The 21,749-nt window shown below is 37.3% G+C and overlaps 1 protein-coding gene and 1 non-coding gene across 2 annotated transcripts in view; one reads left to right on the top strand and one right to left on the bottom strand.

Annotated features, from left to right (window-relative positions):
• LOC112048863 (S phase cyclin A-associated protein in the endoplasmic reticulum) overlaps positions 1-21,749 on the bottom strand; it is a 63,687-nt gene that overhangs the window by 34,358 nt on the left and 7,580 nt on the right. The window contains exons 4-15 of the mRNA XM_052885816.1: positions 21,530-21,704; positions 20,496-20,571; positions 19,850-19,952; positions 19,190-19,279; positions 17,112-17,270; positions 15,287-15,457; positions 13,320-13,481; positions 12,997-13,133; positions 12,191-12,731; positions 11,376-11,488; positions 9,652-9,772; positions 3,751-3,929 (exon numbers count right to left, since the gene is read on the bottom strand). Of these exons, the coding sequence (XP_052741776.1) occupies positions 3,751-3,929; positions 9,652-9,772; positions 11,376-11,488; positions 12,191-12,731; positions 12,997-13,133; positions 13,320-13,481; positions 15,287-15,457; positions 17,112-17,270; positions 19,190-19,279; positions 19,850-19,952; positions 20,496-20,571; positions 21,530-21,704 (2,027 nt within the window). The remainder of the gene's footprint in view (positions 1-3,750; positions 3,930-9,651; positions 9,773-11,375; positions 11,489-12,190; positions 12,732-12,996; positions 13,134-13,319; positions 13,482-15,286; positions 15,458-17,111; positions 17,271-19,189; positions 19,280-19,849; positions 19,953-20,495; positions 20,572-21,529; positions 21,705-21,749) is intronic.
• On the top strand, positions 14,106-14,178 carry Trnak-cuu (transfer RNA lysine (anticodon CUU)). The gene has a single exon. It is a non-coding gene; the product is annotated as a tRNA-Lys (tRNA).

The following is a 21,749-nucleotide window of genomic DNA, read 5'->3' as shown; positions in this document are numbered from 1 at the left end:
ACATAGCAAGCCCAGTTCTTTTAGTCAGCGCGTTATCTACTGAGTAGCCGGATTATATTATACAGCTAACCTGAAAGGTTTCTACAAACAACAAGACCAGGCCTCTCTTCTTATAGTAAAAGGTTTTGCATTTGTACTTAGATCCACCAGTGTGATTGACAAGCGGGCGGGTAGAACAAATAAATTAAACAAATTATGGATCGTCAGCAGAGGCACAAAATTCAGTGTCAGAAGGTCTAGTTTTTCGCAAACCGTTTTTTAAATTCATCCATTCATCATTCCATTCCCCGCTCTCACTGACACCACAACACTGGGCTGTACGGGCGCCGCAGGACGGTCCCAATCTCGTATTAAGAGCTCAACATTTTAATTTCGCAATTGGTAGGCGTGGTGTCGCAATCGGACGACATCCTGACTAATTACAAAGCAGCTCATTGGCTTTTTGATATTTAAACAAACAGAACGAGGGTATATTGAAAATAGGTATATTTACCCTGTGACTCCGTTTGTCTATTACCATACGACCCTCGACTTTGCCAATAGTTCGTGCCGCTAACTTTAAAGAAGTTACACTTTATAACAACCTGTTAGTTTTGATGTTGGATGTAAATAAAAACATGCACCTAAGCCGAAATCCAATGCATCAATTATAGGTCATCATCATCATCGTAATATCATCATTTAAATGTTTTCTGTAGGGCACAGGCCTTTTTTTTTCGATAGGAAAGCGGTATTTGGAACTGAAACTCACCACGCTCCATCAGATTAAATACAGATGTATTTGTAAACGTTCCTACGGTTTATAAGTAGTTGAGCATGAGTTTCCTTATTAGGATAGAATAGTGGAGTTTAGTTGGACAATTTCCAAAAAAAAACAGTCAAATAATTTTAAAAATCAGTTAAAAAATGTAGCAAATTGGTTTAGTACCTAACTTTCAATATACATACAAAACTTACTTAAATAAAACTCAAGCAACGACAATTGGCCGAGATCTTTCTCCTTTTAGAAAGTCTGCTAAAAACATTCGAGCTCACTAAGGTCATAAAACCAAGCGTCTTCCTCAATTACGTATCCACTTGTTAATTTTATGACTTTACACTTCCCAGTATGTCCTTAGCAACAAATTATTCAAATGTGAACCGATATAAATGAAAAACCTACAGTCAATAGACGTCAGTATAAAGCGCAATCGCGCACTAAGAGAATAATAGCATTATCGAGGCGGAGAGGTAATCGAATCGAGTACTTAATTCGATTCCGACACTCGATTCCATTGTCTATCGAGAGTTCTCGATACATCTACACAGTAACCTTTTACGGCTTTAATTTCTTTGAAGTGATTGATTTTAGGTGTTTTAGTCATTGAAATTGCTACAAGCGCAATTTTTTTCTATAGATTCTTTCGTTAAGTATATACATATACATATGTATATACATTACATTTTGTTTTAATTTTTTTTTTAAAGAATGTCTCTTAACATAGTGTGCCTTTCGGCATAGGCCTCCTCCAGCGACTTAAACTGCTCTCTCTCTAATGCGACCCTTCTCCAGTTTTGACCTGCTGTGAGTTTCAAGTCATCCTCCCATCTAAGGAACTGTTTGCCCCGATTCCTTCTGCCATCTCTAGGGTACCATTCCGTCACCAGTCTGCTCCACTTCCCCGTAGTGTCCCTTGTGAATTTAGTTTCTCACAAATCCCTCGGGAACCATGGATTTTGCTGGGATAAAAAGTAGCCTGTGTGTTAATCCAGACTGTAATCTATCTTTACTTCAAATTTCAGGTGATTCGGTTTAGTAGCCGAGGCGTGAAAGAGTAACAAACATTCATACCATCAAAATCATCAGGTTTTCGCAAATCTCGGGAATCCATGGATTTTTCGGGATAAAAAGTAGCCCATGTGTTAATCCAGAGTAAAATCTACGTCTATTCCAAATTTCAGCCAAATCGCTTCAGTAGTAGCAGCGTTAGAAAGTAACAAACATCCAAACAAACAAATACCCATACAAACTTTCGCGTTTATAATATTAGTAGAACTAAGGTCTTATGATACATGTAAAATAATCTTCTATCAGGCTTACAAATAGATATGGAGTTTGTTTCATAAGTTATTATAATAATCATATTAATTAACTTATTATAACGGCCCAATACAGAAACTATCCTATCCGAACACCATTTACCAACACCGGGTTGTGATTTTTCTTCTGCGAAAAGGAAAGGTAGTTTAGAGCCTGGCCAAAGATCGATCCCAAGACCTAATAGGACTTCATAGTCTAACTACTGGACCGTGGAGACAGTTTGTATAGAATAAAAATAAAACAAAGGCCATCGAGTGACGTACCAAAACATTGAGAGTGAAAGCATCGCGTTACCCGACACAAAAGAGGGGGGTTATTGTTGTAGCCCTTAATTAAATGGGACTTTGAATAGCGCACCTACTGTTTGATAGGGTGTTGAGCTTTTATTCACCATTTTTTATTTGTATTGGCACATTTATTGTGTATTTGCTATAAAAGAAAGGCGATTTCTAAAATATCTTTTTTTAATGAAAATAATAGAATAACATTTTATGCTTCAGAAATTACTCATCATAATGAAAAAAACCGGTCAAGTGCGTGTCGGGCCACGCGCAGTGTAGGGTTCCGTAGATTAAACTAGCACTTTAAACCCTAATTTAATGCACAAAAATACCGATATAATAAAGTGCCTCGGTGGCCCAACGGTTAATGAAGTATGTGGTAAGAAAATGCAAGCCCGCCCCATTAATTCTGATTTTTGACTATTGTCGTAGTAACAGTTTTTCCTATTAATTGGAGTGGAACGGAATTTTGGCCAAAGATAACATAAAAAGGACAATATTTCATAGCCTGACCTAGACACGAGCCTAGGGCCTAATGATTCAAAGCATTGAGGCTGAACTGAAAGAACTGTGCTTATTTTCTTTTTTTTTTATTCTTTACAAGTTAGCCCTTGACTACAATCTCACCTGATGGTAAGTGATGATGCAGTCTAAGATGGAAGCGGGCTAACTTGTTAGGAGGAGTATGAAAATCCACACCCTTTTTTGTCTCTACACGGCATCATCGCTAAATCGCTTGGCGGTACGTCTTTGCCAGTAGGGTGGTAACTTAACTAACAATAAGCTGAAGGCAGCGTTATATGTATTAAATGTCCCTTATTACCATGTTTTCCTGACTTATTTACGAATTTAGTGTCACGTCTCGCGACAGAAGAAAGCCTTCCATCCATATTTTTTACTCTCTCTCTCTCTCTCTCCCCTCCCCACCCCTCATTTCCAAAAATGAGGGGCGGTGAGTGCCGGTGCATTAGACAAATTAGATTACATTCAGTATCCCGGAGTATGTCAAAGTAAGTGTCAAAGAAAATTGGTCTTTGTCTCTATATCAAAACGAGTATTTCAAAATAACTTTGCTTCACGCTTAAAATTCAATATTAATGAAAACTTACGAACTCGCTCAAAGCTCAAAAAATGTCTACTAGACAATTATTTTTTAAATTTTGATGACCATTTTTTATAAACCTCGAAAATTAAAATCGAGGATATCAAGCGGGTCGCAGGGAGCCGCTGGATGCTGGCGGCTCGAGACCGTTGTGCGAGGCCTATGTCCAGCAGTGGACGTCTATCATCTGATAAGATATAGGTAGGTATGGCTTGGAACGAGAACTATGCAGGCTAAGCCGCAGTTCCGTACTTCTACTGGTAATGAAAAAATCGAAGTCCACTAACCTGATGAGCTGGTGTGCTCTATTCCTCAGTATGCCCACGAGCTCCACGTCGTCTCTGGGCAGCTTGCCGTCCTCGTGTCGTTGCGTGGCGCAAAGCACGGAGTCCAGAGCCACCGATATACAGTCGCACAACTGTTTGGCCAGCTCCATCTCCCTCACGTCGGTTTGCAGGTCCTTTTCCTAGGACAAAGACAAAATTAGGAAGAAAGAAAATGAATTTATTCATATTTAAAAGTTACAGACACCCTACCCTAAAGACAGCATGTCTGTCTGTAACCCTTAAAAAGAAAGGGTGTGCATATGCCGTGCACTACATACAAGAATTTACTTCATAATAATAATACACGGCTTGATTTTCACAGTGGGACGCCACAGCTAATATAAAAAATATGAACAAATTGAAATGAATTAAATTAAAAGCAGCAAATATGTTTAAAAAAAATAATTAATTACCAATCAAACTACAGATATAAAGGTATATAATGTAATTTATTTTTATACATATATGAATTACATTATAGTGTACACAGTACGCAACTGAAAAGTTGGAGGTGCATTGCCCGGGCCGGATTTGAACCCACACCCTCCGCAATCGGAGGCAGAGGTCATATCCACTGGACTATCACGTCTCTGATTAGGTGAACATGTATTATATGAATTATATTATTGAATTATATTATAGAATGGACAATGGACTTAAAGTATGTCATGTATAAATAAAGCATAAAAATGCAAGACAAAGTAACTATACTAATAGCATTAACAACTGAGTCTTAGGGCCATAAATCATTTCTCTATATCTATCTCGCTTGCACTTATGGGTCTTATGGAGCCGTCTAGTGAAGGGTGTAACAATGAAAGACATATTATCGATAAGTAAAGTTTATTATCGTATCTTGTTCACAAAATTAAAAAAATTAACAATATTTGATTTAATATAATACATATTTCATATTATATAATTATTAACTAAATAAAATTAATCTTCATCTGAGTCTTCATCATCAGAATCTTCGTCTTCTGCCAAATTTATTATATATTAGTATCCATAGTGCGCAACGAGTAACACATGAATGTATTTATTTAATTGCAGTAAACACATTTATAGCAAAAAAAATACGCAATGCAATTACATTAGAAACCGACCAATCAGAATCGTCCAAATCATTATTGACTCATCATTAGCACGTGCGCAGGTAGCCGTTTATCGATAATTAGGGTGCGCAGGTAGGCGCGCTGCACATTCCTATCTTTTTTGACTTTTATGACCGGACGACTCAGATGATAATGCGCATACTATAGGGGTTGTGGATATACGAGTATGTAGTGTCAACGGACATTAAGGATCGGGAGTGTTTGATGTTTCCAGTACTCTTGCATTCTTTGACTTAGTATATAGCATGGTCTAACCATGCAAGTGAACTGTCTCGGTTAAATTGATGACATATAAAACTTGCGATGCATGAATGACTATTAAAAACCACTACCAAATAAGGTAAATTTGCATAGCATTGATTCCAAAAATCTTATACAGATTGGTATTTAAAATTGGAATAAAATATAACCGTCATTACGCTAAGAAAGAGAATAAAAAAGACATGTAATGTAACAAATTTGGCGGATACCGAGATTTTATCGTTACGATGTTTCGCTTCGGATCTCGTAAACAACTAGTTTTACCGCACCACGAAAAAATTAAATAAAAAACATAGAGATGGCGTTGATGATAAGGACAATTAACATCACAGCCGCGGACGATGTTAATAAGCTTTTTTTCTTATTTTAATTAGGCCTAATGATATGGTAATTTTAGAATTTGGGCCAAGATTTTTATACCGGATTACTTATTTATGATTTTCTTTGATTTTAACATGCGTTAGTTTATTGCTTATAAAATCAATAATTGGACGGAATTTCTTAAATATTTTTAACACTTTAGTGTTTACGAGATCAAAATCTGCAATTAGGCCCAGTTTAGTGATGCCTTAAATTACTTTCATAAGAACTATATACGCAACTTTTTTAATAATATTAGATTTTTTTTAATAATTCATTACTATTACTAGCTATTGTCCACAACTTGCTCTATTTACGTTTTACTTTAGTTCTCTAAAATTAATTACTTTCTGGATTCCTAAAACCTTGCACGTGATGATCGATTGAGTCTCAGTTCAACTCAACTCAACTCAACTCGACTCAATATCGATCGCAAACGGTAAGCATGTAGAGAGCACAGTGGTACATTTGAACGCTCCCCTAGGATGCATTAGCGGTGCTTTCAAGGCGCCCGCCCACTCTCCGCTACCGGCACATTCAGGGTTGTCACTCAAAAATTATTTAATAAAACGAAGAAAAATGTAAACAAGCGGATAAAACCCGAAAGCCAAGCAATTATAAATAACTTCTTTCTTATTAGAATTGATCGAAGTGGCTGTTTGTGATTTTAAAATAACTGTGTGACAAATGCCTGGCTCAAAATATCATTGTCTTTTTATCCAAGTATGCCTGTATGCCCAAGTTAATTTTTGGAACGGCTGAACAAAATAAAATGAAACTTTAACTGGACAAATGAGGAACTTTTATCCCGCAATACAAATATGGTTTCCGCGCAAATTGTAAAAAGCTGTGTACGAAGTCGCAAGCGTTCGCTAGACTCAAATATTACAATAAGACTAACGCGACACAAATAAAATATAGTTAACATTAAATTAAAACGGGCTAAAACTAAGAAAACCTTTAATGAAAAATTGGACATCTCGCCATAACACGACTTTAGGATCAACATTTAAAACAGAAAAATTTTGCCTTGCCTATAATACAATCAAAATTACATTAGAAGGATTAAAAATGACAACCCTGATCCTATGAATAGGGTTGAATATGAATATTTTTTAGTCTTAATTTGACGCACGAATAATATGGACGACGCACCTATTCGTGCGCTCCTAACACGGTGTAACCGCACATAGAAAAAAAAACACATATAACGTACTATACACACAGGAGCCTAAGACTACATTATCACAAACATTGTTCTTTTTTTTTCTTTATTCTTTACAAGTTAGCCCTTGACTACAATCTCACCGGCTGGTAAGCGATGATGCAATCTAAGATGGAAGCGGGCTAACTTGTTTGGAGGAGGAAAAGAGGAAAATCGCTAAATCGCTTGGCGGTAGGTCTTTGTCGGTAGGATGGTAACTAGCCGAAGCCTCCCACTAGCCAGTCCTGGACCAATTAGGAAAACCTCAATCGGCCCAGCCGGGGGTGGAACCCAGGACCTCCGTCTTGTAAATCCACCGCGCATACCACTGCGCCACGAAGGCCGTTCATGATTTATTAACATATATGTTTTTAGTCACGCACTGTCAATGAAATTGTTAAATGTATTGGGAATAATTCAAATGATCAATAAAATAATTATTTTTATTTTTAGTTTCTAAGACTAAGTAGCGGGTAAAATATATATTACACTTGATACAAGTTGAGCACCATGCCGTGCTTAAACCTTGCGTAATACACAATTCCTTAAAATTTCTAAAAGATTATAAACAAAGTAGTCAAATCTAAAAGGGATATTTTCCCAAGATCCCATTTATTTCTGTACTAAAATTTAGTAGTATCTTTCTGTACCTACTCTTGCCAACCGGTATGGACATAATGATTGCTTTCGTAATGCGCGAAAAGGGAGGATACAAACATTTCATCAACAACCCATTTTCGGCTCACTGTTAAACACAAGACTCCTATCAGAATGAGAAGGGTTAGGCCAATAGTCCACCACAGTAGCCCAATGCGGATTGACAGACTTCACGCACGTAGAGAATTAAAAAAAAAAGTGTGTCAGCTCCGACGCACGAATTGAGTTTACTCTTTTCAATAGCAACGCCTTAAAAGTGAAAGGTGCGCAACCGAGGTGCAGCGCTGCGTGCGCGCCCGCCAACAGCGTGCACGTGCGTGCGGACGCGCTAGGCATGTGCACGCTATGGCGGCTACGTACGGTGAAAGGTGCGCAGAATAGGTTGCGCACAAAAAACGTACCGAGGGGTATAAATGAAAAATCGATTGTTAAGGAGTAAACTCCAATAAGTTATGAAATGACATGCGTTACGTTTTTTGTGCGCAACCTATTCTGCGCACCTTTCACCGTGCGCTGTGCCGCCAACAACTTGCACATCGCACCCATGTGCACGCTGTAGGCGGGTGCGCACGCCGCGGCCTGCTGCACCTCGGTTGCGCACCTTTCACTTATAAGGCGCGAGTATTGAGACGTGCTTCGAGCTAACTTTTTGTTTTTTTTAACATACACACTTTTTTTTGTTGGTAAACAGTGCACATCGAGTGGGGCTTTAGTAATACTTATGTTAAAGAAGACTAAATGTATAGAATGTAAAATAACTAATAGACTTTATAATATACTTCACATTATATATTTTACTCTTACAATGATATAATCATTAAACAAACAAGCCCAATAACATATAGTATATAGGTATAGTCGCCTATACAGCATACCCTATGTACGTCTCAATACACTCACAGCTAAATTAGAAAGTTGCGCACTACAGGTGCGCACCAAAAACGTGACACTTTTTCGTTAGTTCAGTTGGTTTTACCCCTCGGATTTTTCTCATACCGGGCGCCTTATATATAAAAAATCGATTCTTAAGGAGTAAACTCCAATAAATTCTCAGGTATGCAGGTTTCCTCACCGTGTTATTCTTTCACCGTTTGAGACACGTGATATTATATTTATTATATTATAGTTACATGCTCTGGACTAGATTCGGACCTACGCCCTCCGAATCGGTCATATCCACTAGGCTATCACGCATATATTAATAACATTTAGGTAGGATTATTGTTGCGGAAAAAGAAAAGTAATAATTTTATACTGTACGCAGTCAAAATCGTCGAAGCGTAAAAAATACTTACACGACATTATAAACTATCCCAAACCCTTCCGAAAAAAGTTTCCGAACTCATAAAATTAATCAAAGTAGAAAAATCCAAAAGGTTCGCTACAACTGATTGAAGGACATCAAACCCAACAGCGCGTAAAAATGTTCTTTACCCCTTACTCTTTACCTTTTCGCCCTTTTAACAGATTGGTAAAACTTCTGATTAGTCTGTTGTTTATGGTCAGGGAGAACGTGCATAATTTATGACGTCACTTTTCAAAGTTTGCTGAAAAATTACGAAAAACATAACCCTTCTTGCAGTTAGGTAAAAGGTATGTTTTAAATAACAATAAAAACGATATTATATGCCAAGATGGAACACATATAGCATTGCATAATGAAGAAGCAGTCGTGTACCTTACCTGGTATGTGGTATAAACTTAATAGGTAGATACTCGTACGATAGGCTAGTTGACACTTTTTTTAAATGGTCTTAAATTGTTCATTATCGTATTTTTTTTTGAGACGTGAAAATATTTATAAATTGAAATTGTCTTACTGACAATTTCAATTTATAATTATTTTTTTGACAATACGAGCCAAAACGTTGTCGACCATGATGGTCAAAATCGTTTTTATTTTGTTGTATTAATTTTGAAATTTAAAACCATATTTATTTTACAAATACAATTTATCGTTTTTTATCGTTAAGACGGAGGTCCTGGGTTCGATCCCTGGCTGGGTCGATTGAGGTTTTTCTTAATTGCTCCAGGTCTGGCAGGTGGGAGGCTTCTGCAGTGCCGGCAAAGACGTACCGCCAAGCGAATTAGCGTTCCGGTACGATGTCGTTTCTCATCCGCCTTTTAACAAGTTAGCCCGCTTCCATCTTAGATTGCATCATCACTTACCATCAGGTGAGATTATAAAGGTGGTATGTGGTTGTGGTATTGGTGGTGATTGGTGCGGTGGTGGTGGCGGTGTCAGTGATCACGATGAAGACTTACCATTTGCCTCGCCAGCAGAGTGGTCAAATGCACGCACGCGTTGGACGAGAGAATCTGCGCCGCCGTCGCAGTGCAGGATACTATCACTCGCGACACGAGCATCACGCCCGTTGTCAGACATCTATTGACAAAAAAACGAGTGTGCTTTAGATTATTTTTATTATTCTTTACAAGTTAGCCCTTGACTACAATCTCACCTGATGGTAAGTGATGATGCAGTGAAAGAATGGACGGGCTAACTTGTTAGGAGGAGGATGAAACTCCACACTCCTTTCGGTTTCTACACGACATCGTACCGGAACACTAAATCGCTTGGCGGTACGTCTTTGCCGGTAGGGTGGTAACTAGCCACGGCCGAAGCCTCCCACCAGCCAGACCTGGACCAATTAAGAAAATCTCAATCTGCCCAGCTGGGGATCGAACCCAGGACCTCCGTTTTGTAAATCCACCGCAAATACCACTGCGCCACGGAGGACGTCAAACAACAAGCACGACTGAAGTAATACTTCTTTAAATAATAAAAAACTTGAGAGGTGTGAAGTGAAGGACACCCAGATGGAACGAAGTTCGCTATCGCAATCGCAATCGCAATCGCTGTCGCTATCGCTGTCGCTATCGCTGTCGCTGTCGCTGTCGCTGTCGCTGTCGCTGTCGCTGTCGCTGTAGCTATCGCTATCGCTATCGCAATCACTATCGCAGTCACTATTGCAATTGACATCGCTATCTCAATCGCTATCGCTATCTCAATCGCTATCGCTATCGCAATCGCTATCGAAATCGCAATCGCTATCGAAATCGCTATCGCAATTGCAATTGCAATCGCTATCGCAGTTTCAATCGCAATTGATATCGCAATCGCTATCGCTATCGCAAACGATATAGCTATCATCATGCTGGAGCTCACCAGCTGTCTTCAAGTCACGGCTTACAACTATAGCAAAATCATTACCCTCCTTCTTACGCAGTCGGGTAAAAAGTGTCGGGACAAGTTTTGGTCATAATTTTTTCCGTCAAGCTTCCTTTCGTTACGCGCGATAAGGAACTTCGTTCGAAAATAATACATGAAAGAGAAACTTAATGATCTAAGATATGGCATAAGGAATATATACCCCCATCTGTTATTTATTTGGCATAATAAACGATAGAAAATATTAACATTGACACATTCACATATAATGACATGACCTTGTTAAATTGCGACCAGACACATTTTTTATACAAAACCTAGGAAACCATGAACTAGATCAAATGCACCCTAACACAGTTAAATTAAGCATAAAATAAGCTTAGACTTGACATAATATACGACTAAATAACCGATGAAGGTACTTATATATAAAATAACATAACTGTTAATGTTGGCAATGTGAAAGCAGGCTACCTTTACTTTTTCAATTTTTTTGGGTATATTCTATTAACAAGTGAACAATGTTTTTAAATTAACCAATGAGAAAAATAGATTCAATAAATTAAAAAATAATAATAGTAATTTAATACGGTTCCACCGCAATTTAACTAGGCAACCCTATGTGCAATGTATAAAAAAAAAAACATACAGCCGAACGTAGAACTTCCTCCTTTTTGGAAGTCGGTTAAAAAGTGAATATTCTCTATCATTTATTTCTTATCCCAAATAAATAACAGATGAGGGTATACATTCCTTACGCCGGATCTCGTACTATTTGTGTATGTTTAAAAAAGATACAGTAAACCTCACAACTCACTTGGCCGACATGGGTGGGTTGAGATCTTCCTTCTCCGCGGCAACAGCGACCATCTGCGCCATCGCCTTCAACACTTGGAGCCTCTGGACTGCGACCTTATCCAACATGTTATTCTAAACGGAAAATTATTATTATTATTCTTATTGTTCACATAAATTACTTGCGAGGTATAATAAAATAAATAAATACAATATGCATGTGTTTGTTTTTAATCTATTTTTGACATAACACTACTATAATATACGTAAATCCCGTTACATTATTGTATTCTGCAAATAATCTGACATATTTTGGGCGTATAAAACACCGCCATTTGAACATAGACTATGACGTCACAAATGCATCCTCCTACTAATTTTTATATTTTTGTTTATTGTTTTTGAAAAAAAGTGTAAAGACTTGTTTACTTTTTAAATTATGTATGGTTTGTTAATAAAATGTTATATAAAACATATGAACCATATCTAATTATTCTAAGCTTAATAATCAAATTTATTATCATTAATTTAAGAACAATTATTAATTATTAATTATAATTACTATTAAGTGTGAAATGACTAGCGATAAACCCTCATTTTTAATTTGTTTGTTGGTAAACATCAAGAAAGGCTGTAGTATAGTTTACCTACAAATCATTTTCGACTTCTGCGAAGTAACTTCTATTCAATAACTAAAATTCATAATTTGAAATGAGTAAATTATAAAAATATTGTTGTGAGTATTAATACATGCCAATAAGGAAAACAAAGAAAAATATATAGGGAATATTCATGTAATTCAAATCACATTTTTTCAACATAATGTCTAGAACTCACCTTCTCATATCTCTCCATCAATCGATACAATTCATTAACCTGCTTCTCTAAGAACGGCAGATCTATATCAACTTTCGCGTTCCTCTCACTTCTGCCACTGGTTCTACTCATATCACTCATAGAACTACAAACAGAACTCGCCACACACGACGTCGGTTTGTCTTCCGCGTTCTTCTTTTTCTTCTTCTTCTTTTTGGACTCTTTCGCCACTTCTGCTACATTCGCATCCTTGTTAACTTCTTCCGCGTGCGCCGTACCCGGTTCTATTCTATCTGTGTTAGCATTTATGTCTTTGTTTTTGGCTTCGTTTTCTTTGTCCGGTTCATTTTTTACTTCGCCTTTTGTTTTTTTCTTCTTTTTATTCGGATTCGTGGAACATTCGCCTTCGTCTTCGAGACCGTTGGTGAATGTGGTTTCGTGAAGATACGGAGTGACTATTTGTCGTATGGAACTTATAGCTCGGTACACTTTGCTGCTTGCCTGGTTTAAGTATGTTTCTAGTGGTGCTATGTTGTCGTCGAATATTGGGTTCGTGCATCCGCTGTAAATGAAAATCTATACTAAGGAATTTGCCCAAAAATACTCGTACCTCATATAACATTACTAGTAGACGTCTATCAATATTCATCCGAAGCTGAGCATTATCTACTGTGAAAACCCTCAAAAACCTTATTAGTATTTAACGTGAATACCGACGGAGTTTATATCTCTTCCTTTTAACTTTTGTTAGATAATATATTATTGAACATAAAGTCGTTCGATACAATATTAACTAACAATCTACTGTAGATAAATGTTTAACTTACCTAATCAACAGTTTATGTTTCATCTTTCTCGCCTTCTTTTTGATCGTCTTCTGTTTCTCTCGTTCTTTCTTCTCCATCTCTAGTTTGACGGACTCTTCAGTCTCTTCTGTTTCTTTGTCGTGACTCTCGGATGTCGTCTAGAGAAATTGTTTTTATTTTTATGAACCCTTAATATCGACCTTAATAACCCTGGATTCGGTCCCCTGGGCTGATTGTTATTATCTTAATTGGTCCAGGTCTTACTGATGCCGTAGCCAGTTACCAGATTGTAGTCAAAGGCTAACATATAAAGAATTAAAAAAAAAATACAAGTCATATCTTACCGGCTGCCTCGGACCGGTAGCCTTTTCTCTAATGGCCTGCAGATGCGACTCGAGCCGCTGTTGACTCGCGTCCTGTTTGTCTCGTATACGGGATCGCAGCGCGTCTGCTTCCAACTCCGCGGCCGCTGCTAACGCTGACAGACGGGATTTTACTCCTTCCGCCTATTGGAATAAGAGTTATATTTATTAATAGATAATTGACTTACATCAAAGGACATGACCGAATTTTGTATGGAGGATGGGCCTTTATTCCGAGTGTCAACTAAGCAGAACAACCCCATTTTCTTTTAATTATTAAATAAAATGTATTTTTTTCATTAGCTGACAACATTACTTGAGAATTTTTATCATGGTAAAATGCTCGTAACACCCTGACAGATTCTCTGTCTACGATTTAATGTTTCTTTTTATCTTGTGTCATATTGACATTTGACAATATTACATGACATTGACAGCTTACATCGGATATGAATTAAATGCTAATAATTTTTTTAATGGCTGTTTTGAACACTTTTACTGTATTGTCTATGTTTTATTTGTAAACAAGGGTGCGAAACAAAAAAATAATTATTTAATTAATGCTGGTTCCAAAAATTCAGAAAATTGTTTTTTAAGCAACAATTTTTGTCTTGCCTGTCTTTTATCCGTAAAAAATACCATCAAGCCGCTTATAAATTATAAAGGCCCATTTTGGGCTTTTGGGAATAAAAATGGTTATTATTAAAATCCCGTATATTATTCGGGAATAATCAGGATACGCTTAGCTATTTCAAACAGATTCATACAGCCCGGCTAGCTCAGTCGGTAGAGCATGAGACTCTTAATCTCAGGGTCGTGGGTTCGAGCCCCACGTTGGGCGAAATCTCTTTTAAATATTTTTTTCATTTTTTTAAATAATTTTTTGTAATATATATATTTTTTAATATACGTTGAAAATTACTAAAGCTTGCTTAATTTATAATAACTACAGAACGCTCGGGACATTCTTAAATATTTTACAAATGTGAAATTTTAGTTTTTTTTACAAATCACCTCGCCGTTAGCGCGCTTACGTCTCTCCGTATCCGAATCTGACGACGGCGAGGCGATGCGGTTATGATCCTTTTACGAGTTGATATGTGTGCTATGATCTTTAATCTTACGACCGTATGGGGTCATTTGTGTGATTACGTGTGACGTTTAGAAACATTTGGTGGGATCTAAACTAAGGTCAGCCCGTGATAGTCCAGTGGATATGACCTCTGCCTCCGATTCCGGAGGGCATAGGTTCGAATCCGGTCCGAGGCAAGCAACTTTAAGAAATTAAATATCACGTGTCCTGAACGCCCAAGGAAAAACATCGTGAGGAAACCTGCATACCTGAACATTTTCTTACTTCTCTGCGTGTGTAAAGTCTGCCAATCGGCATTGACCCAGCATGGTCGACTATTGGCCTAAACCTCTCTCATTCTGAGAGGAGACTCGTGATCAGCAGTATTCAAAATATGGGTTGATAATGATAATGATGAAAATGATTTTTTAAATAGTTCATTATCGTTCTACTTCATTGAAAAAATGTTTTTTCATATTTGTTTGAGATGTGTTTACATGAAAATTTTAGTTATAAAATATGTTTTTGACAATATGAGCCAAAACGCTTGTCGACTCAGACCAATTATAGACCAGTCGACAGGCTCAGACCAATTACAATAATTGGTCTGAGCCTGTCGACCATGATGATATTTCAACTGTTCTATGACGTCACAAATAACGTATAACAAATTCCTTACAAACGGAGCGTTCGACTCGAGATACTTAAATATTAGATAACAATTATTTTAACGTTTAACACTGTGACGTCACAAAATGGACGACAGCGTTTGGAAAATTTTAAAAAATACATGATTTTAAAATTAATTTCTATAAGAAATTCTTAACTTTTATTAATTAGTATCGATATATTTCGGACCCTATTGTACTTTACTCACTTTTTCCCTGGCAGCGTCATCTCTTTCCTGCTTCTTCAGTTCCTTGAGTTCCTCGACTCTAGCGTCCCGTTCCTTGCGCTTTTCCAGCAAGCTCTCCACGTGCTGTTTCCGTGCCGCCTCGAGAGCTTGCCGCCTGGCGCCAACCGCCGCCTCGCGGGCCGACTTCTGTTCCTATAACATCATTAATGGAAAAATTACAATTTCGTATAATAGAGTTTTATTTTGAACTGATTAGAGTTTTAGAATGTAAACTATCTTATTAATTGATTATGATTATGATGAAAATGAACTGTGTTATTCTTATTAATTGATTAGGAAGCACGGCTAAAACTCACGTGATATAAGGTTGGAGTATTACCCGACTAGTTTCGAACCCCTACGGGGCCTTTAGTCATGAGCTGGTTCTTGCAACACGGCACGACCGAAACTGATCCGTATGGGTTCGAAACTAGTCGGGCATACTCCGACCTTTAGTCGTGCTTCATAATTAATTAATAGTGTGAAGTTTGTCTAATCTATTGATATTCAATGTAGAATTTTATGAAAATTAATAGCTGATCCGGAAAATTTTGTATTGCTTGTGGTAGACCTCTCTTATCACTTAGTTGTACGAAAATAGATAACAATTTATTCACAGACCTACCAAATATAAGAGTACATTGGTCAAAATCGGTCAAACCATTTCGGAGGAGCATGGCAGCTAACACGAGATTAGATAAGTAATACGGGATTGTTTTTATTAAGATGTAACTCTCAAAGATGAATGCCCACCGGCCAGTACAACGTCGGCCCAGGGAACCCATGTATACCTACCCCCGTATAAAAGTTTATGGAGATATGGAGATGGATAAGGAAATGGATAAGGATCTGATTAAATAATTGGCTTAACAAAAACATGTTTCTTTAAGAAAACAAAAATTTTTAACCGACTTCAAAAAAAGGAGGAGGTTCTCATTAACCGACTTCAAAAAAATAGAGGAGGTTTTCATTAACTGACTTCAAAAAAGGAGGAAGTTCTCACTTTGACACGTATGTTTTTTTATGTTTGTTATTACCGCATAACTTCGGCATTTCTTAACCAACTTAAAAAAATCTTTTTTTGTTTGAAAGGGTATACTTCCAGATTGGTCCTATTTAATTTTCATGAAAATCGGTTCAGTAATTTTGTGTTAAAATGAAAATGCCACAGTACGGCTTTAATAAATACGTCACTGGCTTGGTACCGCCTTCAAAGTGATCAGAAGGTAGCAGGTGTTATTTTTTTTACGCGAATTTCTAAGGAATTGAAACAGCGCCATCTAGTGACACTAATGTACAACTGTTTCAATTCCTTAGAAATTCGCGTTTACGTTTACGCGATAGTCACAGTATGAACACATTGAAAACTGCCACTAGACACCCTGGTCAGACCAGCGGGTAGGTGATCGGCCGCGTGGTCGTTTCCCCTCCATCTTGCCCACCACTATTAGTTTATTTATTTATTTGGTCCACTAGTGACTGTTGCAGCATTTACACAAATACAATCTAAAAAACATATCAGTTTACATAAGAAAAAAAAATACATTTTACAGTAACAAGAAAAGGAAACATTTTACAACAACTATTTGAATATACTATATATAATATGAGGTGAGTCTATGTGGATATCTATAGACCGACTAAGTGCGTTATATAATTTACATAGCCTAGGCATAGTAGAATAGGCGCCAAATATATTTATCCAGGTTATCGGGAAGGCAAAGGGCTATGTGAGCAAAGTAACTCAAAATCTTCTGGTAACATACAGTTGTAAGTCTATAAGAATACATTGAGTAGAGTTAGTCACCAGTTTGTGTAGTCTATCTCTCCTCATCTGGCGCAGCCGCGTGTTGTGCGTGCGGCACTGCTCGAGGAACTCGTGCCGCTTGTTCTCCGCCTCCAGCTGCTTGATGAACGCGATCTCGCGCAGCTTCTCCTCTTCGTCGTGCGCCTTGCGGACTATGTCCTAAACAATATTGTTTTTTCTCAAACACGCTTGGAAAGGACATGTCCTTATTTTGTATGGAGGCTGGGCCTTTATTCCGAGTGGCAACTAAGCAGAACAAATTATTTTTATCTTAAAAGAACATAAAATATAGGGCTTATAACTCAAAATGAAACCCGCATTTTTTTAAATAAAATGTATTTTTTTCATTATTAATTAAGATTTTTTATCATGGCAACATGATACTCAGACCCTGACAGATTGTCAGTGATCTTCGTATAGTAGCGTTCGTTTTTGGCGTTTTTAAAGCGATGTAAGAATTTTTTTTGTTAAACGATTCCCTGTCTACGATTTAATGTTTCTTTTTAACTTGTGTCTTATTGACATTTGACAATATTACATGACATTGACAGCTTACACCGGATATGAATTAAATTCCAGGTGTTTTAATTGGCTGTTTTGAACACTTTTACTGTATTTTCTATGTTTAATTTGTAGACACGGGAGCAAAACAAAAAATATATTTATCTAATTAATGCGGTTTCCAAAAGTTCTGAAAATTAATTTCGCAACAGCAATTTGTATCTTCTATCCGTAAAAAATATTATTGACCTGCTTATAAATTATAAATAATAAAGGCTCATTTTGGGAAATTATTTTACAACCTTCTTCGAGATAAATCGAACTTGCTGTACTGGTCGAGCAGCGGCCGGCAATAGTATGAAAATCCATATCTGTCGTGTTTGAAATAAATTAGGTACTATGTAAAATCATATTTGTCGTGTAATATGTAACGATCCTCGGCTTCGCCTCGGCCCACATTCACATGTTCATCCATCAATACCTCTCTTGCCGGCCGCTACAGTAATGTACTATTAACGTCTTATAAATCGATGAACGCCGCTTGCACGCACGAAAGTGCAGAAGCGCCTGATGAATATTAGTCACATTTTCTATAACTCTCTTACCAAAGTAGTACAGATTGTCGACCTCCGTGGCGCAGTGGTATGGCTGGGCCGATTGAGGTTTTCTTAATTGGTCCAGATCTGGCTGGTGGGAGGCTTTGGCCGTGGCTAGTTACCACCCTACCGACAAAGACGTACCGCAAAACGATTTAGCGTTCCGGTACGATGTCGTGTAGAAACCGAAATGTGGTGTGGATTTTCATCCTCCTCCTAACAAGTTAGCCCGCTTCCATCTTAGATTGCATCATCACTTACCATCAGGTGAGATTGTAGTCAAGGGCTAACTTGTAAAGAATAAAAAAAAAGTGTTATGGGAAAAAACTTGTTGTTGGAGTTTACTCCTTAAGAATCGATTTTTCATATAAAGCCCTCAGTATGAAAAAAATATGGGCAGTATAATTCGATGAACAAATGACAGCGTTACGTTTTTTGTGCGCAACCTATTCTGCACACCTTTCACCGTGCGCTGCCGCCAACAGCGTACACATGCGTGGGGCGCACTGCAAGCAGCATGTACGCATGTGCACGCTGTTGGCGGGCGCGCACGCCGCGACCTGCTGCTCCTCGGTTGCGCGCCTTTCACTTTTCAGGCGTAGTATTGAGACGTACATAGTGTATATTGCGGGGCAACATACGCCTATTTAGACAGTCGATCTGAAAGAGTAAACTCCATTCGTGCGTCGGAGCTGACACACACTTTTTTTCATTTGTTTTTTTTTATTCAGCACGAACAATACGTACAAAGATGAAATTTGGTAGGGAGGTAATGGATTTTGCGTTAAAGCCGGATTAAAGAGGTCTAAGGGAGTGCAAAGTCCAGGGCGTCCGCTACATAGTAAATACTAATATTGACTACAAATACATTTTATGTTTTTACAGACACTATAATATAAATATGTTTAGTCTATTCTATTGAGTTCTTCTAGTCATCGCTATTTCAGAATTGATGGTCCTTAAAAGTATAACAGAAGTTACCTTTAAATGTTGATCTCTATTTTCTGCAGCTTTTTGAAGACGCCTCTCCATTCTCATTCTCTTTTCATCTATCAATTGATTTTTGGCCACCTACAAATAAAACATTAAATAATTAAAAAACCATGTTACGGGGACCCATGTGGTTGCATTCTCTTTTAAATATTTTTTGAGTCCTTAGTAATCCAGTTGAAGATATGACAGAACATGACAGATCGGGTGGCACTTAGGTTAGTCTTTAGTCTTTAAATAAATATGTGATGTCACAATTCTTGAAGTATTTTATTTGACTGACATATGTGTTTCATTCCTAACTCTATGGATACAGAACGCGCTGCTGTAAGGCCGACCAATCAGGGGCAAGTTCGGACAGTTGAAGTTTTAAGATTGCAATTTGACGGTTTCACTTCCTATAGATTATAATATACCGAAAAATAACACGTTAAATTGTAATCAGTATTTTCAGTTCACAATAAGACGGCAGATTATAATATCACGAGTGAGATTATAAACTAACGTATTTTAGAATCTTACGGTGACATATACAGATAAAGTGAATAAGATGGAATATTTCAGATGTGTATTGATAGTGACTCAGTATATAGTACAGTATCGAACTCTATTTAATTAGCCACAATAAATTTACAAAAAGTTTGCTATCACCTTGACTTCTTCAACACGTCCTAAAAGCTGATGTATCCTTTTCGCTCTCTCTGTTTGATACTCAAGCCTCTGGCGTTCTGCTCTAGCTTGTTTAGCTTGAAGTCTGTAAACAAAAATACATCATCATCATCATCATCATCATCATCATCATCATCATCATCATCATCATCATCATCATCATCATCATTATTGTAATCGCCATCATCACCACCATCATCTTCATCCTCTTCGTAAAGGATGTTAAGGTGGTAATGAGCCACTACTGAAGCCTAATCTGCCTATCACTAAACCAGAGCAAAGCCAATTTAAATACTATAAAATCCGAACCTCTCCCGAGCTGAGAACCAGACCCACGACCTCACGACCTTTTATTTACTTTGCAAAAAATCATTAATTACTATGAGAAAAAAAATCCTTTTAAATATCATCAATATTGCGCTTCCTTTATAATAATCAGTCGTAACCACTGTGTTAGAATAGGAACGAATAGTTCAAAAGGAGGGAACAGCAGCCATAACTCAGTATTGTGTTAAGTCCCTAACATTTGAGCAAAAACTTATTGTTTCCTCGAATACCAAAACTAGTCTCAATTATAGAATCTATATTTCTCGCGCATGCAAGGAAATAATATTCGAAACTAATATACCTTCTCAATGCATCTTGTAAACTACCCCGGCGTTTAATACCTTGTGACAGCTTGGCATGAAGTTGTTGGGCTCTTCCTGTAAACAATAACATCATCACTAACAACCCATATTCAGCTCACTGTAGAGCGCGAGCCTCCTCTCAAGCCAATGCAGATTGGCGGACTTCACACACTTAGAGAATTAAGAAAATTCTCAGGTGTGCAGGTTAGAATGCATATAACTGAAAATTTGAAGGTGCATACCCCGGACCGGATTCGAACGAACGCCCTTTGAATAGATGGTAGAGACCATATCCACTAGGCTATCACGTCTCAACAACAATAATATCATGATGAAGTATATGTGTATAAGATAATTTAAAAAGTTACCCCAATGCAAAAATTAGGACAAGTCCACAAAGGGCCAAATAATAGTGAAGAATCCACAGGAACACACAATAAAAAAACCTAAACGCAGAGAGACCAAACAAGGAATCTAAATATATAAAAGAGAAAGGTCTCTCACTCATCATGAAATATCGAAAACCGCTTGATGTACAAAGATGAAAATTGACAGGGATGTAGTTTATAGTTAGTAGACGTCCGCTAAAAACGGATTTTGTGACAGAGCCGGTTACAGGCAGTTTAAGAGCAGTAATGTATGTGATTCAAATTAAAGCCAGTATATATCTCACAACAGTATATATTTTTTTAGTTATTTAGTAAAGTGTATAACATCTTTGGGATAGTATAAAGACTAAAAATATAAAAAATAAATGTATTTTATTGAAAAAATCTATCTTGAATTCCAATTATGCGGTTTTTTGCAAACATCTTTGTACTTATGAACAGACAGTGACTCTTGCAGCTGAAAAACTTTTATACTAAGTCTACAAACTAATTACTCGTACTATGTCATGTGTATCGTTTTAAAGTTAAAGGTTTTAGCCAACTAGTATTAAGGAATTCAAATTAAATGTATCGATCGACAGTTTAAGGATTTTAACCAACTAGATGCATAAATACGCTTTTAAGGTAATTCAAAAATGTCTTACCAGGGTCTCTAGCAACCAATGCTTCTAATACAACCAAAGTATCAACTCGTTCTGCCCAAGACATACCAGCGAGGGCAGTTTCGTATTGGTCTTCTAGGCTCGCTGTCAGTGTTCCTAAATTTTCTGTTGGGCACACTTGCACTGGACGATCTTCACAAAGAATTTCTGCATCAGTCTGTAATCAAAGAATAAAATTTAATTGTGATATGTGATCTTGTTA

Source organism: Bicyclus anynana, chromosome 2, assembly GCF_947172395.1.
Source record: "Bicyclus anynana chromosome 2, ilBicAnyn1.1, whole genome shotgun sequence".
In the NCBI taxonomy this organism is placed as follows: domain Eukaryota; kingdom Metazoa; phylum Arthropoda; class Insecta; order Lepidoptera; family Nymphalidae; genus Bicyclus; species Bicyclus anynana.
The sequence above is the reverse complement of the archived record's forward strand: the minus strand, read 5'-3'. Positions and strand labels throughout refer to the sequence as shown.